The following is a 13,894-nucleotide window of genomic DNA, read 5'->3' as shown; positions in this document are numbered from 1 at the left end:
TAATCTTCAGAAAAGAGGAATAGATCTGTCACCCTCTTATCCAATTTGTTCTATAAAGTCAGAAACTACAGACCATGTCTTATTTAAGTGTTACAGAGCTAAGGAGATCTGGAAAATTGTCTGGAATCATTCCTTGACGAGCAAATTTCAGTTCTTGTTTTGGTTTGGTGATCGATGGTTGGAGTTAAGCCAGACTTGTTCAAAAAAAGAATTAGAACTGTGTGCAATTTGTTGCTGGAAAATATGGGGTGATAGAAACAAAACTATCCACAATTTACCACTAGCCAATATCGAATCCAGAAGCAGATGGATTATTGATTATGTGATGGAAGTAACTAAACAACAATCTCTGATGAAATCACTTGCTGCTCCTATCAATATTCCCTGTAATTCAGGTAATTTGAGATGGAAGCCTCTGGAAGAAGGTTTCCAAAAACTCAATGTCGATGCAGCTTGGAAGCAAGATACTACGTCCACAGGTTGGAGTGCTATCCTCAGAGATGAAAATGGCCTTTAAACAGTTGTTGCTTTTAGCTCAATGAATAATTGCTTTACTCCTCCATTGGCTGAATTGCTAGCCATTCTCGAAGGTCTCTGAATAGCTAGAAGATCCAATACAACCCATAATATTGTCGAAACCGATTGCCTGGAAACTGCAAATCTAATCAACACATCTTCTTCTTTGCTAAGTGAATGTGTTTGCTGGTTATCTGAGATATGATGTTCATCGAAGTCTGTAATTTTCTTCATGTTAATTGAATTTGTAATAATTTTGCCGGCTGTTTGGCAAAAAGGTCTTAGATTAAATGCCCTATATGGGGTATGGTTTCATTCCTTCCCTAAGTGGATTTTTGTACTCTCTTACTCTCTCGTAGAGATTTTCAAAAAGGCCCTTAAGTGGCATAATAAATAAATAAATATATATATTAAATATACATGCAATTTAAAAATATATAATTAAAATACTAAACTCTCATCCTTTATAAAGTTAGAATTAAACAATTGAAACATCCTAACTTAAATATTACATCTAAGAAATTCAAGTAATCAAGTCTTGAACTTAAAATAATTAAAACATTTATAATTATCTTTAAAAAAATCTACAATTATATATATATATATATATATATATAAAAGTATGGGGTGGATACACGAGGCGGGGCCGCAGTCGAGATTGAGGATGGGGAAGGGAATATAATCCTGACCCTGTCCTGAATTGTAAATAGGGAAAAAATTCTTACTCCTTCCCCCATTTCCCATGTCTTTGGGATTCTCTGTCCCGTTTGGGACGGGTCCCTATCGGATCTCAATCCTACGAGGTTTTTGGACATCTCTAGACTCACATTCCAAAAAGACATCTATCCGCCCAAATGGTCCAACCTCCCACACAAAAACAATTCATCCAAAACTTTTCTCATAACTCTCAAGACCTGGAATTTTCTTTTTATTGATTTAGCAAAGTTCCTCAATTAGAAATATCTTAGAAAAACAAAATCTTTCATAACTTTCAAGACCTCAAATGGTATGAAAATTGTATAATTTATTTATTAGTGTGTGTGTGTATATATATATATATATATATTTTGAAAGGGTATGAAGATTTAGAGATAAGAGAGATTAAATAACAAAACAGATGATGCATTCATGCATGCAGCCCCTTTTATCGATCGGTAATTGTTTCAACAATTTAATATCATATTTATTATTCCACTCTCATTGAAATTGCAACTCCCATTTAATTTTCGCACGAACTACTAAAATCATCCTTCTTCCTTCTTCCCTTTCCAAATTTATTTATACTTATGTAAATCTTTTTCATATATCTCAAATGATCTCTTCTCCATGGAGTCCAGCACCAAACTAAATAATCCTCAAACCCTTCAGAATAATCCACACGACTTTGAATGGCTACACGAAGATCTTTTCCCATTCGACAAGTAAGAACAAAGAAGAAACTACTCTGTTTCTCTGGAAAATAGGGGAGAAATTAAATTTCTTACTGGACAGAATCCAAGATGAAAAATTTACCAAATGGGTTGTTTTTTAATCCATTTATCTCAAATGGGTTTTGCTAAATTTTGTTTTTTGTTTTGGTTTTCAACAGTGGGCTAGAAGAGCTTCCTCCTTTAGACAAAGATGAGTTTTTGGACGTCAATTCACATTCATTACCATTCAATTGGGACAATGATATTTTGGAGTTGGAGACTGAAGTTTTGTCGATGAGATCAATGATAAAATTAGATCAAGAAGATGAAAGGGGAATTATAGAGATGACTGAAAGATCAGGGTTTTCATCAAGTTGGAAAGAAGAAGAAGAAGAAAAAAGGTTGAGATTAGTGAGAAATGGGAGGAGGAGAAAGAAGAGTTTAGTGTTGGGATTGGAAGAGATTCAAAAGCACTTTCACATGCCAATATCAGAGGCAGCAAAACAGATGAATGTTGGGTTGACAGTGCTTAAAAGAAGGTGTAGACAACTTAATATCATGAGATGGCCTCATAGAAAACTTAAGAGCTTGAATTCTCTTATTCAAAATGTCAAGGTATGTATATGACTTTATACATGCCACATGTATTTAACATTTTTTTTGGTAATCAATTTGGTTTTTTGGTTTTTAATTTTTTTAAATAGCACCTATAAACACCCCGTATTTATTGGTTTTGTTATCTACTTTTTAACAATATTTTTAAAAATTAAGTCAAGTTTTGGAAATTAAAAAAAGTTAGATCTCGTTTGGTAACTAGTTGATTTTTTAAAATTATGTTTGTTTTTTCACAATTTCTTACTCGTAGTTTTTGGAATTTTTAGCAAAAATTCAAAAACAAAAATATGTTTTGAAAACAAATCACAGAAACTAGAAATGATGTTTATAGATTTTTTTTTTTTAAAAAAAACAAACAAACGATTGTCAAACGGTGGTCATAGTTCTTGAAAACTTGTTTTTGGTTTTAGAATTTAATTGGGAATTCAACTCTTGTACTTGAAACAAGCGAACTATCGTAAGAAATTGAAAGAAAATATAGGTTTAATTTTATAAAACAAAATGGTTACCAAACGAGATCTTACCAAAAAGTTACTCATCTTTCACCATACTATAACATTAATAACTGTGTAGGCTTGGAAGTTCTAAAAAAAGAGATGTAATTGTGTAATGCCTCAATATAAATATATATATTCAAGGTGACAACTACTCTTTTTAAAATCCTTGGAATGTATATATGGTCAAACCATAATTTTATGTTCATCTGCTTCTTGTTTAGGGAGTGAATTTTGTTGTAATGGTGATGATTATAGTGTTATTGTTTGGGTAATTTTGAAATGCAGGAGATGGGGTTGACAAATGAGGTAAAAGGGTTGGAGGAGCACAAGAGGCTGGTGGAGGAATTGCCAGATATGGACCTCACACACTCTACCAAAAGGCTAAGGCAAGCTTGTTTCAAAGCCAATTACAAGAAAAGAAGAATTAGATCTAATGATATTGCTACTCTTCATCACTAACTTTAATTATTTGTTTGTGGTAAGTGAACGACACATATTTAGGGTGATTTTAAAATGAGTAAAATTACTTCTATACATGACAAAAATGATTTTAACTTTTTCAAAATCACTCCTAAATATGTACTAAGAAGATTGATAGTACTTTCTTTTACATTTTACACACATGTAGTTGAAGGGAAAAAAAAAATTGTAGCTACAAGATCGTAAAAAGAATTGAAGTGATCCTGATGCAATCATTTCTCTCATCCATTTTGATCAAAATCTTTTGCTTTCGAGATTGTGATTGGTGTATCCATCTCTTAGGTTATGCTCGAATTGGTTTATTAATATATGAAAATAGATGTAAATGAACTCATCTCTACCAATTATGCATTTTTTTCTAATGGATTAGGATCATAAACTCAATGTGATTGAGGATTATAAAGAAAAGACATTAAAATTATATTAGATAAAGATATTTACAAGTCTAAACCGACGTAAGAAAGAAATATATAGTAATTAGAATGTGTAGGAGTAAAGTAACATTCTTAAAAAAGAAATTATAATATCGTATATAGAAAGTTGAGTAATACTATAGGTTATCTCGATTTCTATTCTGGTTTTCTATGATCAGTGTGATACTTCTTTTCTCATTTCATCTGTTTTGTCTCCAGGGAATGAATTGCTTCAAGCTCCCATAAATACTAGCCTGCCATTATTTACATCCAAACAAATTTATAGATATTTAATATAATTAGACTATGTTGGATAATTATTTGATTTTTTTTAATTTTAAAAATAAAGTCTATAAACAAATCTGCATAAGGAAGAAATAGACGTTTGAAAAAAATGAGTAATGGAAATTAAAAGTTGGTTTAGAAAAAGCCATAGAAGACTTACAATCAAGTGCGGCTTTGAATTCGGTTTCCTAAAGAAGCTTCGTCTACTCCTAAACCTTGTGATCTTCACCCTCGTTTCTCCGTCGCCACTCCCAACATTACGGCCGCCGCCGTCAGCACCGCCGCTCGAGAGAGAAATTTCAGACCCGCCCTTCGGAATCTCCTTATTCTTCCTGAAGCTCATCCACCGTCTAGACCCAACATATTTACCATCCTTGCCCCCCCTCGTCGCCGTAGCCGTCGGCGTCGCTGTCTCCGCCCAAGTGTCGGGGAACCTGAACGACAAACTGGAAGACAGGTCTCGGCCGGAAATGGGGTCGTCCACGGTGGTTGTCGGAGAGGCAAAATGGGCCACTTTGGCATCGGCGAACAGCCTCGGGGGCAGATCCAAAGATCTCGCGCTTTTGGGCTTTGAATTCGGCTCAATAATCCCGAACGGCCTCGGTTTCCCCGGCGCCTCCTCCCACTGAAACGGCACAGAAATTGACGCGTGCAGCGGCGGGGTCACCATCCCCGGTGACTCCAACGGCTGTCTTGGCAGAGAAAACAGAGACAGCTTTGGTGGCGTGGAGCTCGGATTTTCTCCTGTTGCAGGCCTCATTCCGCCAAAATTTCAGAAACCCATTTGAATTTGATCGATTACGAGAAGACCCAGTTGAAGTGAATGATCAGTTACTGTAGAATTTGGAGAATTTTTATAGAGAGAGAAAAAGAAGTGGAAACAGAGTTAGTTTAAGTGGATGCGAATTGTGAGGGGTAACTGCAAAACGCTCCTGGCGCTTCGACTTCACGAGAAAATGCCAAAAGTTTTCTTTCTTTACATTATTATCAATTAAACTGTGAATACACCAAATCTCAATCTTACATTTAATTATATATATTCTAAGGCCGCACAAATTGGAAATTTTGGGTCTCTGATTTTGATGGTTAATAATCCATCAACGGTCTCATTTTTGTCACTTGGGTTTGTTTGAAAAGTCAATACTGATTTTTTTTCCACTTCTGGGAAAACGGTTGAGAAAATGTAGGCTTTTTGATACTTAGATAAAATAGTGCAGCAAAAACAGGGGATGGTTTCAGCGGGTCATGAGATTTGCTCTGTTGGATCATTACTTGTTCATGGAATGCCAACTCATCGGAAAAGGGAAAACAGAGAGAAATTCATGAAGTGGTTGTGTTGATTTTTCTTTGTTTCTTGAATCAAGAGGTTTTCAAAGCTAAACAATCAGTATCACCCACTTTAAGCATTTATCACCAGAAACTCCTCAGATTTCCTGAGGAATTTATGATGGCAGCAGGGTTTCCACACGTCGTTATCATTTCATGTTGACTTGAGGAAATTTGAACAAACTTATGGCAATTTCATTACACTCAGAAGGCCATTCTTAGTAATTTCTCTATACAAATCAAGAAAAAGAACACATAGAATCATACATGATTATTCAACTTTATTGAGTAAGATACAGTTCCGCGACTATCTACTTAGACAAATCATACCCTCACACGCCAAGGTTCCTTCTAGATCTCCGATAATTCGAGTTATTCGAACTTCTAGACCTCTTTGAACTTCTTGGAAGAGAGTTCTAACACTACTGGCAAAGCGCTTGACGTCAAAGCTACCGGACTTTTGAAGTTCATCAGCAACCTTAGCAAATTCCAGGCTGATCTTGGATTGAATTTCCATCCATTTTTGTCCTGTTAGGACAACATATCTTTGTAGTTGAAATGTCTGTTCAAGGAAGTTCTCCAGCGCTTTGGTTTTGCCTTTCGTTCTAACTACTTTAGACTCCCCACACTTTACACTCGCTTCATAATCATGCTGCATACCATGGAGAGATTATCAGAAAGTGAGTTGCACACGGCTTCAAAAGAGACTCGAATACTTCGACATAGAGCAAAAACATCACCAAAGAAGAGATGGAAAATCTCTAAAAAGTAGAAAATGAAGAATGAATTTATAATAAAATGACTGTAAATATGAACTTACCATCCTTTGGCAGAGTTCATCAGTTTTCTCCTGCAGAGAATTATATCTGCCCACTTGTTTATTCAGCAGTGTCAGAAACAAAAGAAATTCTCTAATGCCAACTTGTACATTATCCTCATTTTCGGAATTCCGAGCAGTTTCTTGTTTTCCGATGAGCCTCTCAAGCAAAAGAAATTGCTGCTTCAGCCTTTTGATTTTGTAAGACACTCCTAGAGCATGAATGTCCATCCTCCATTGAGTACTATAAGTTCTTCCAAACTGCTGCCCTATTGATGCCAATGGTTCGGCATTATCAACCCCCCGTGGACTCTTTGTGCTTGCTTCTTGAATAGGACTGTGACAAGCAATTTCTTTTTCATCTTCAAATTCGGTACCTGGAGATTGTATCAATGGATTTTTGTCCTCAACAAGGTTTGAGGAAGCAGTCTCTTCTCTCTCAACAGCATCCCCCCATATTGTTCCATTAGAATCTTTATTTCTCTGTTGCTCTTCTTCTCCTGGTTTTATCTTTATAATCTTGACATCAGACCATGTGCTGTTGTTTTCATCCGGCACCCATTTCGTAGGCTGGTACCTTTGAGAGTTGAACTGTGAGGCCAGTTGGCCTTTCAAGGAAGCTAATTCCTCTTCTCTCTCCATAGACAAAGCTTTTAATTTCATATTCTCATGCCTAAGCTGCAAAATCTCTTGATTCTGTCCAGCAAGATGTGACTGAAGCCGTTTTGACTCAAGTTCCAAGTTGAGCATCTGCCAGTGAAAAACTTCTAATTTTTCATCTTTCATCCCCATTTGCTCGGCAAATGCATCTATTTCTAGGTCATGTCTTTGCTGAAGTATGGATACATATTTTTCTGCCTCGGAGCATACCAACTCTTCCATCTGCTTCACATCAATTATTCTCCCTTCAGAAGTAAAGTCCATAGATGAACCCGGAAAGGATAAAATTAATTCATCAAGTCAGATAGACCTTGAAGTACACAATGTTATGCCAAACATATGAAAAAGTATTGAGAGGAATGTCCAATAGGGTCATTGGAAATTACAGCCGTTAGACATGACCAGTGTTGGTTATAATCAGCTATATATATAATGCATTTTGCTCTAAGAGGAAACTTAAGTTTCTTACCTGTGTCATCATTTCTTTCAGGGGAAAGACATTCTGATTCAGCAAGGGGAGGGAAATTATTTGACTCAATGGATTCTGGATGATTGTAATCAATATAAATATCGGTCGGCTTAGATATGGTCTTCCCATTATTAGGGAATGCACTTGTATTTGAATGCTTGTTCTCGGCACTTTTAGGAACATCATATCCTGAATTGACCTGATTGGATAACATACTTCTCAATGACTGTCTTTCATGTCTTGATTCTGAAATTGTCTTCCACCTTTCAGCTTCTAATTCTGCTTGCTTTCTCCTAGCTTTGGATAGCTTAACCTCCTTAAGGAGCATTTGCTTCTGTGCTGTATCCAGCTTGGATTTTCTCAGCATTGCTGACAAGATCTTGTCTTTCTGTTCTAAATCCTTGCGCATTTTAACAATCTCAGCTGATAGTTTCTGTACCAACATTACGGACTCCTCCTTTTGCTCTAAAACTGAATCAAGCTCTCCTTTTGATGCTTCAACTTGCCTAACTGCTCGGGCCATCTCGGCTTCAAGTTGCCTTTGGTTTGAGACCAGCTCAATGAAGGCTGTTTTGTGCTTCCATAGTTCAGAGGAATGCTCTTGGGCCTCACGTTTAGCAGTTTCTCTCAATTCTTCTACTACATTTTCTGCCTTGGACAGTCTTTCTTCCAAGTCGCTTCCCTTCTTAATCTTTTCCTCCAAGCTTTTCTCCTTCGACTCTAGTGCTATCTCCATCCCCTTCAACTTTTCATTCAGTTCAGAAATAACTTCTTCCTTCTTTTCGAGAAGCCTTGCATCGTTCATTAAAGCTCCAATGTGCTGGCGAAGCTTCTTCCTTTCAATCAACCACCGTTGCTCCTGAGCAGCAAAAATGCATACGACTTTTTCATTAGCTTTGGCATCTTCATGTCTGATTCTTTTCAACTCCCCTATCTCTCTCTCAGCAGCCTCAAGCTTATGATGAAGATTGGGCTTTTGCCTATCCACCTCCCTCTGAGCACTCCATATTAGTAATCCCAAGAGTTGGGCGCTTCCTTGAAGCATCTTTTCCCGAACTTCAGACCATTTCTCGTCTTTACAATCAGAGGTTGACAAGAGTCGAAGAGCAAAGAATGCACAAGAAATGCCGAAATACATAGGAGATAAACTGTCAATTTTCTCTTCAGAGATGAATGCTAGTGAATTGGAAACCTCTTTCTTATCCATCATTTAAGACTATGGTTCTCCTTTGAATACACTATTAAACGAGAAATAAAAGTTAGTTTATAAGTTAACAACCACCCATATATGAGAATGGGGACAAAACGTCAACATTTTATATATAAACAAGAGACAGGACTAAAAATCTCAAACAAGATTTTCAGGGGAGTGAGTAAGAAATTGAACAAAGACCAATCAGATTATGATAGATGGAATCGGTTCAATCCCACTGGCAGAAATTAAAATCTTACAGAAACAGAAGAAAGTGAGACAGGATGAGGGAACAGCAAAGTTGAAAAACTAAAGTCATCAGTTATGATGGGGAGGAAGCACAACTAACAAAGAGCAGCAATTCTAACAGGACATCAATAAGCATCAGATCACAAAATCATAAAATTGTAATATGCAAGATGAATCAAGGCTATAAGTTTATCAACAAGACCATGAAATGCCAAAAGCATGGCTGCTTTTACATGTGCCCGAGTCTGAAGAACATGTAGAAGCCAAACTAGAACAAAATACAAGTCATAAAAAAGAAGAAAAAAAAAAAAAAAAAAAAGAGAGAAAAAGAATAAAAGAGAGTTGTCCCTGGTTTTCAGGGAAAAGACAGATTACAATCATCCCCACTTGCTTTTCCCCTTTTCCATTTCCCCCAACCCCATGTCCTCCAATTTGCTCTATCACAGGTCATGACTCATTGATAAAGCATACACAAAGTTTTCTGGCTATTAGTGACAACTAAATGTAAACTGAAGAGAGAAAAGGCAACTTTTGTGCATAAAAAGGGTCCTCTATAATACTATTCTTTTCCACAGTGGTCTGCCAGCATAAAACTACAGCATATTTTGTTCCTTTTCAAGGCATAATGAGAACTATTCCAAAAGGCTGCATCTGCAAGTTACTTTCAGTTCTCACAAGATGATTATGTCTTTTACTTCTTACCTTTTGAAACAGAAAACAAAAGGGTTGCTAGCAATGCACAGTAGCAGCAATAAACACAATCTACAAAGGAGAAACAATAATATACCCAAATCAAAGATACCCACCAAAACCCATTTCCTAATTCCTAACTTAAAACCATAAAAAACAACTCCTCTTTCTCCAGTAAAATTTAGAAAGAAAAAAAATGATATCAAATACCTTTCAGAAGTTGGAGCATCTTCTTGTGCATAGTATAAAGAAGCAATAAATTATATCAGTTCGAGTTCATAGACAAAATAATGGAGCAACTCAGTCAAGAATCCCTTGGTGGGTCCAGAAAAAATTGACTGCTTTAGTTTCTTCTTCCTTGAGTTCGACCTGTAAAGCAGAAACCACCATAAGAAATAGCACACAAATCGATATAATCAGAACTAAAATTTAAAATGAAACCTCCCCAAGAATCCCAACTACCACAAGCATTTTATAATCCTAAAAAGTTTGAAGATCGGCCCTCGGAATCCGAACTAGGCAATGCGGGATTTGAAATGGGGTCCGATTGCAACCCTCTTTGATTGATTTCAAAGCAACCTCATGAGTTTTCCAGAGATGAAAAATGAAAGCAAAAAGAGGAAAAATTATAATTGGGTCACAGATTCTTATGAAATTGAGGTCAGAGAAAGCGTACTAAAGAGTAAATTATTGGGTCGTTCATGTGACCCACTTGAAACTGCCCTGTACTGACATTCTTCTAATCTTAGTTTAATAGAAAAAAAGAAATTGAAAAAACCCTTTGTTTTTGAGTTCTGGAATAGTCAAGATGAACATTGAAGAATTCCATCTTTTTTTTTTCTTGGAAAGAATTCCTGTTTCTGCTCATAAATTGTCGTCTGGGGTTTGAATTTTACAAAATTTTTGTTGTTTATGCCGTTCATTGACTTAAATTTTCACTTTTTTTTGTTGGGTTTTTATTGAAACACATAATTGTTGATGAATTGGATTTTCACAGCATTGGAAAAGCTTATTCCAGATTTGATTTTATCTTTTTTTTGGCCTACTGACTACTGAATAATTGAGGCTATAAATTTTATTTATGACAGTTTTTTAAGCTACTCAACTAACCAACCCATCAATCAATCACACTCACACATTTGCAAATTGGAATGGTCTCATTCAATATTGGATCAAAATATTAAATTGAAGAATTGGCCTCAAAATACTTATCCACCACATCTCAGTTTCTCATTTCTCAACCAACTTACATCCAATACCAAATTTACCGACATCTATAAATTGCTTTTAGAAATATCAATATCAAAGCTTATAATGTTTGTATTAAATTATGCGTTGAAAAATAAACTAAAGGAATTAAATGTGTCATAGTTTTTTACGTACGAAGTAAGTATATGTTCGCAATGTTTTGACATGGAGCATATTTTTTCAAACTTTATGATTGAAATCTGATTGGTTGAAGGTTGTTAACCTATTGAATGATGAGACAATCAACCTATATCACCAGAGTTATGAATTGAGAGTTGTCTACTTTTCTCATTTTCGTTGTTATCATAATGTTATGGTGCACTCTCTGGTCAGAAAGACTTTGAATGAATAAGAATTTTTCTTTCTCCTTACCCTAAGTGGCTCCCCACTCTAGTGACTTTAAGACGTTATTTGGTAGGCCGTTTGTGTTTGTTATCTATTTCGGTCACTTTCTTTTCTTAAAAAAAATAAATAAAATAAACTAGTGGTTTAGGTACCGATTACCATAAAAGGTTGATGGTTCACTCCTCACCTCACGATTGTTAAACTCAAACAAAAAGAATTTTAGGTAAAATCATTGTTTAAATCTGAATATGTGTTGTATCATAAAAGAGATAAAGAAGTTGATCTTTTTTTATTATTATTAGTTTAGCAACATGTGAGAGTTGATATCATTTTGAAGATTCCTTTGAATTTAAAACTTGTGATATAGTGATATGGCATTATAAGAAATCTGTAATGTATCTAGTCAAGAGTGGATATAAATGATTTCAGAAATCCAGAATATGTGTTCATTCCTCCGATTCAAATATTTGGAAGTTTAAAGTGCCTACTAAAATACGGCATTACTTGTGAAGAGCCGGAAGAATATTCTTCCTACAAAGCTTGATCTATTGAAGAAGAGAATGGAGATTACTCCCTAGTGTCCATTATACTCTGTTGATTTTGAAAGCATTGACCATATATTATTTATTTGTTCTCGGGCTAGGTCCATCTAGAAAACTTTATCTTCTTGTAATCTTCTCTTTTCTGACTTCAATGGTAGCTTTGTAGATAGATGGCTTGAGATTAGTTCACGATGTAAGGATGATGAATTAAGTCTATTTGTCATTGGTTGTTGGACTATTTGATCTAATCGAAATAATTTTATTCATAAGGAGAAGCTGGCTCCATGTGAAGTTAAATGTAAATGGATTCTCCAATATTGAGCAAAATATCTTTTTGCTCGAAGTAGGAAGTTCTCAAATTATGATAATTTCTTGAATCTACATGTCAAATCATCTTCTCGTCAGATACCTCCTTATCAAGGATGGTTCAAAGTCAATATCGATGCATCTTGGAAATCTCCTCAAATTCTTATTGGTTTTGGCATTTCAATTCGAAATTCACCAGGGGTATTAATAACTATAGAAGCTGTCATATTGGATATGCTTTTTCCAGAGGTCTTAGTTGAAATTAGAGCGATTTTTAAAGGCATCAAAACTGTAAATTGATCATTCCCCTTCAGAAACTTGCAGTAAAATCTGATTGTAAAAGAGCCATTGATTTAATTTTGAAGAAACATGAAATGTGGGGTGAGGAAGCTTACTGGTTGGAGGAAATCTGGGTGCTTTCTAAATCTTTTGCTAAAATCTCTTTTATCCATGTAAGTAGAGATTGTAATAGAGTTGCAGATGAAATAGCTAAGGGTGCTAGAGATAATGTTTTTTCGGTTTATGGATGTTGATTTTTCTTCTTTAATTCTTTATTTGGTTGTAAAGAATTTGTATTCATTATTTGTCCATGTGACTTAATAAAATTCCTTTTTTTTTTTTTCCAAAAAACGCAACATGTGTAAGTTGAAATGATTTGAACCTCTAACCTTTTCGTCAAAACTCGAGGATATGTATTTAAATCACTTAAATTATATTCCGTTAAAGAATAATTAAACATGGTAGCTTCAAGAATGCAATAAACATTTTATTTATTGAAATATGTTGAAATTAGTCATATCAATAAGGAAGAAAAATCTATAAAATTACCATAGAGGATGGAAAAGCAATCCTTGTATATATCAACATAGTTGCACACACAAAATAACAAGCAACCTAAAAACCACTAATGCTAGGGTGGGGAACAACTCTTATACTCTCAACTATATTTATAAATGGATATTTAGAAAGAAAAGAAAAATAAAGGAATACTTGATTCCTCCTTAAGAATAAACAAAGAATAATTGTCCTAAAAAGAGAAAAATGTATATATATATAAAAGCTAGAAGCAAAAGAAAAAACAAACAGACCAACTACTATTTAACAAAAAAAAATATCGTTCCATATCAAAGAGCAATTTAGGAGAGAATGCCAAAGTCATAATAACAAGGGTTGTTTTGTTTTCCTCTGAAAAAATTGTGACAAAAATACTGAAAATTAACAATATTCTAACAAAAATAATATCTATAATGAGACCATAATTTCACCATCAAAATTTTCTTTCTCGATGACCTCTAGCACATCAGATTCCACCTCCAACTTTATCACTCTCAAGCCCTCGAACAGGGCTTCGAGTTCCGGTAGTTAAATTTTGTTGGTATCGAAACTACATGTCGGATTGGAGTTTGGATGGTGTCCTCTTACAGCTCAGCGACACTAAAGCAGTGGTCGATGGAGGGGCCTTAAAATGGGGACAACTTTCAACGTTTTGGGCTACTTCTTGTCGGATATGGCCCATGTCGGCCCATCACCATGTGGGTTTAGGATTGGGTCCACCAACATGCCTTTGCCCAGCTCCTGGCCCAGTATAATGATAATATCTACAAAACTCAACCTTTTATTAAAAAAAATTACAATTTCAAAATTATTTCCTGTCACATTATTATTATTATTATTTTATCTATAACTAATTTGGAAAATACCTTCGATATGACATGAGTCAGATTCACATGTGGAAAGTTTAAGGAAAAGTGGCTTTTTATAAACCATACTGATATTTATTTTAATTATCTTCTGATTTGTTCCCAACTTAAAGACAAAAATTATAATAAAAAATA

At 35.1% G+C, this 13,894-nt stretch overlaps 3 protein-coding genes across 10 annotated transcripts; 1 reads left to right on the top strand and 2 right to left on the bottom strand.

The window, feature by feature from the left end:
* The first annotated feature begins 1,842 nt into the window (after positions 1 to 1,842).
* Positions 1,843 to 3,496, top strand: RKD4 (RWP-RK domain-containing protein). Its single transcript, XM_039030733.1, has 3 exons — positions 1,843 to 1,937; positions 2,105 to 2,540; positions 3,323 to 3,496. Exons 1-3 carry the CDS (start codon positions 1,843 to 1,845, stop codon positions 3,494 to 3,496), a joined length of 705 nt encoding a protein of 234 aa, XP_038886661.1.
* Positions 3,497 to 3,906: 410 nt separating this feature from the next.
* Positions 3,907 to 5,494, bottom strand: LOC120074021 (uncharacterized). Its single transcript, XM_039026997.2, has 2 exons — positions 4,376 to 5,494; positions 3,907 to 4,184 (listed from the first exon to the last, which is right to left on the bottom strand). The coding sequence occupies exons 1-2, from the start codon at positions 4,973 to 4,975 to the stop codon at positions 4,131 to 4,133; spliced, it is 654 nt and encodes a 217-aa protein (XP_038882925.1). The 5' UTR covers positions 4,976 to 5,494; the 3' UTR covers positions 3,907 to 4,130.
* A 220-nt stretch (positions 5,495 to 5,714) lies between these two features.
* LOC120074010 (Ribonuclease P protein subunit P38-like protein) lies at positions 5,715 to 10,677 on the bottom strand. 8 transcript variants are annotated; one of them, XM_039026976.2, is made up of 5 exons: positions 10,081 to 10,669; positions 9,829 to 9,987; positions 7,488 to 8,725; positions 6,362 to 7,263; positions 5,715 to 6,193 (listed from the first exon to the last, which is right to left on the bottom strand). In XM_039026976.2, exons 3-5 carry the CDS (start codon positions 8,695 to 8,697, stop codon positions 5,849 to 5,851), a joined length of 2,457 nt encoding a protein of 818 aa, XP_038882904.1. In that variant the 5' UTR covers positions 8,698 to 8,725; positions 9,829 to 9,987; positions 10,081 to 10,669; the 3' UTR covers positions 5,715 to 5,848. The 8 variants fall into 8 exon arrangements, with proteins under 8 accessions (XP_038882904.1, XP_038882911.1, XP_090174494.1 ...); XM_039026983.2 differs by having other exon boundaries at positions 10,295 to 10,669; XM_090318368.1 differs by having other exon boundaries at positions 10,060 to 10,616.
* Positions 10,678 to 13,894: the final 3,217 nt, after the last annotated feature.

Source organism: Benincasa hispida, chromosome 1 (assembly GCF_027475165.1).
Source record: "Benincasa hispida cultivar pf3 chromosome 1, pf3_genome.v1.1, whole genome shotgun sequence".
Classification (NCBI taxonomy): domain Eukaryota; kingdom Viridiplantae; phylum Streptophyta; class Magnoliopsida; order Cucurbitales; family Cucurbitaceae; genus Benincasa; species Benincasa hispida.
Note: the sequence above shows the minus strand (reverse complement) of the source record. Positions and strands in the feature narration are given on the sequence as shown.

Bases quoted from the DNA above. Each gene is read 5' to 3' on its own strand.
- RKD4 (XM_039030733.1), top strand. From the start codon at position 1,843: ATGGAGTCCAGCACCAAACTAAATAATCCTCAAACCCTTCAGAATAAT. The intron at 1,938-2,104 runs GTAAGAACAAAG...GGTTTTCAACAG, and splicing joins GATCTTTTCCCATTCGACAA to TGGGCTAGAAGAGCTTCCTC. The intron at 2,541-3,322 runs GTATGTATATGA...TTTGAAATGCAG, and splicing joins CTCTTATTCAAAATGTCAAG to GAGATGGGGTTGACAAATGA.
- LOC120074021 (XM_039026997.2), bottom strand. From the start codon at position 4,975: ATGAGGCCTGCAACAGGAGAAAATCCGAGCTCCACGCCACCAAAGCTG. The intron at 4,185-4,375 runs GTAAGTCTTCTA...AAATAATGGCAG, and splicing joins ATTCAAAGCCGCACTTGATT to GCTAGTATTTATGGGAGCTT.
- LOC120074010 (XM_090318387.1), bottom strand. From the start codon at position 8,697: ATGATGGATAAGAAAGAGGTTTCCAATTCACTAGCATTCATCTCTGAA. The intron at 7,264-7,487 runs GTAAGAAACTTA...TTACTTCTGAAG, and splicing joins TGAAAGAAATGATGACACAG to GGAGAATAATTGATGTGAAG. The intron at 6,194-6,361 runs GTAAGTTCATAT...CATGGTATGCAG, and splicing joins ATGAACTCTGCCAAAGGATG to CATGATTATGAAGCGAGTGT.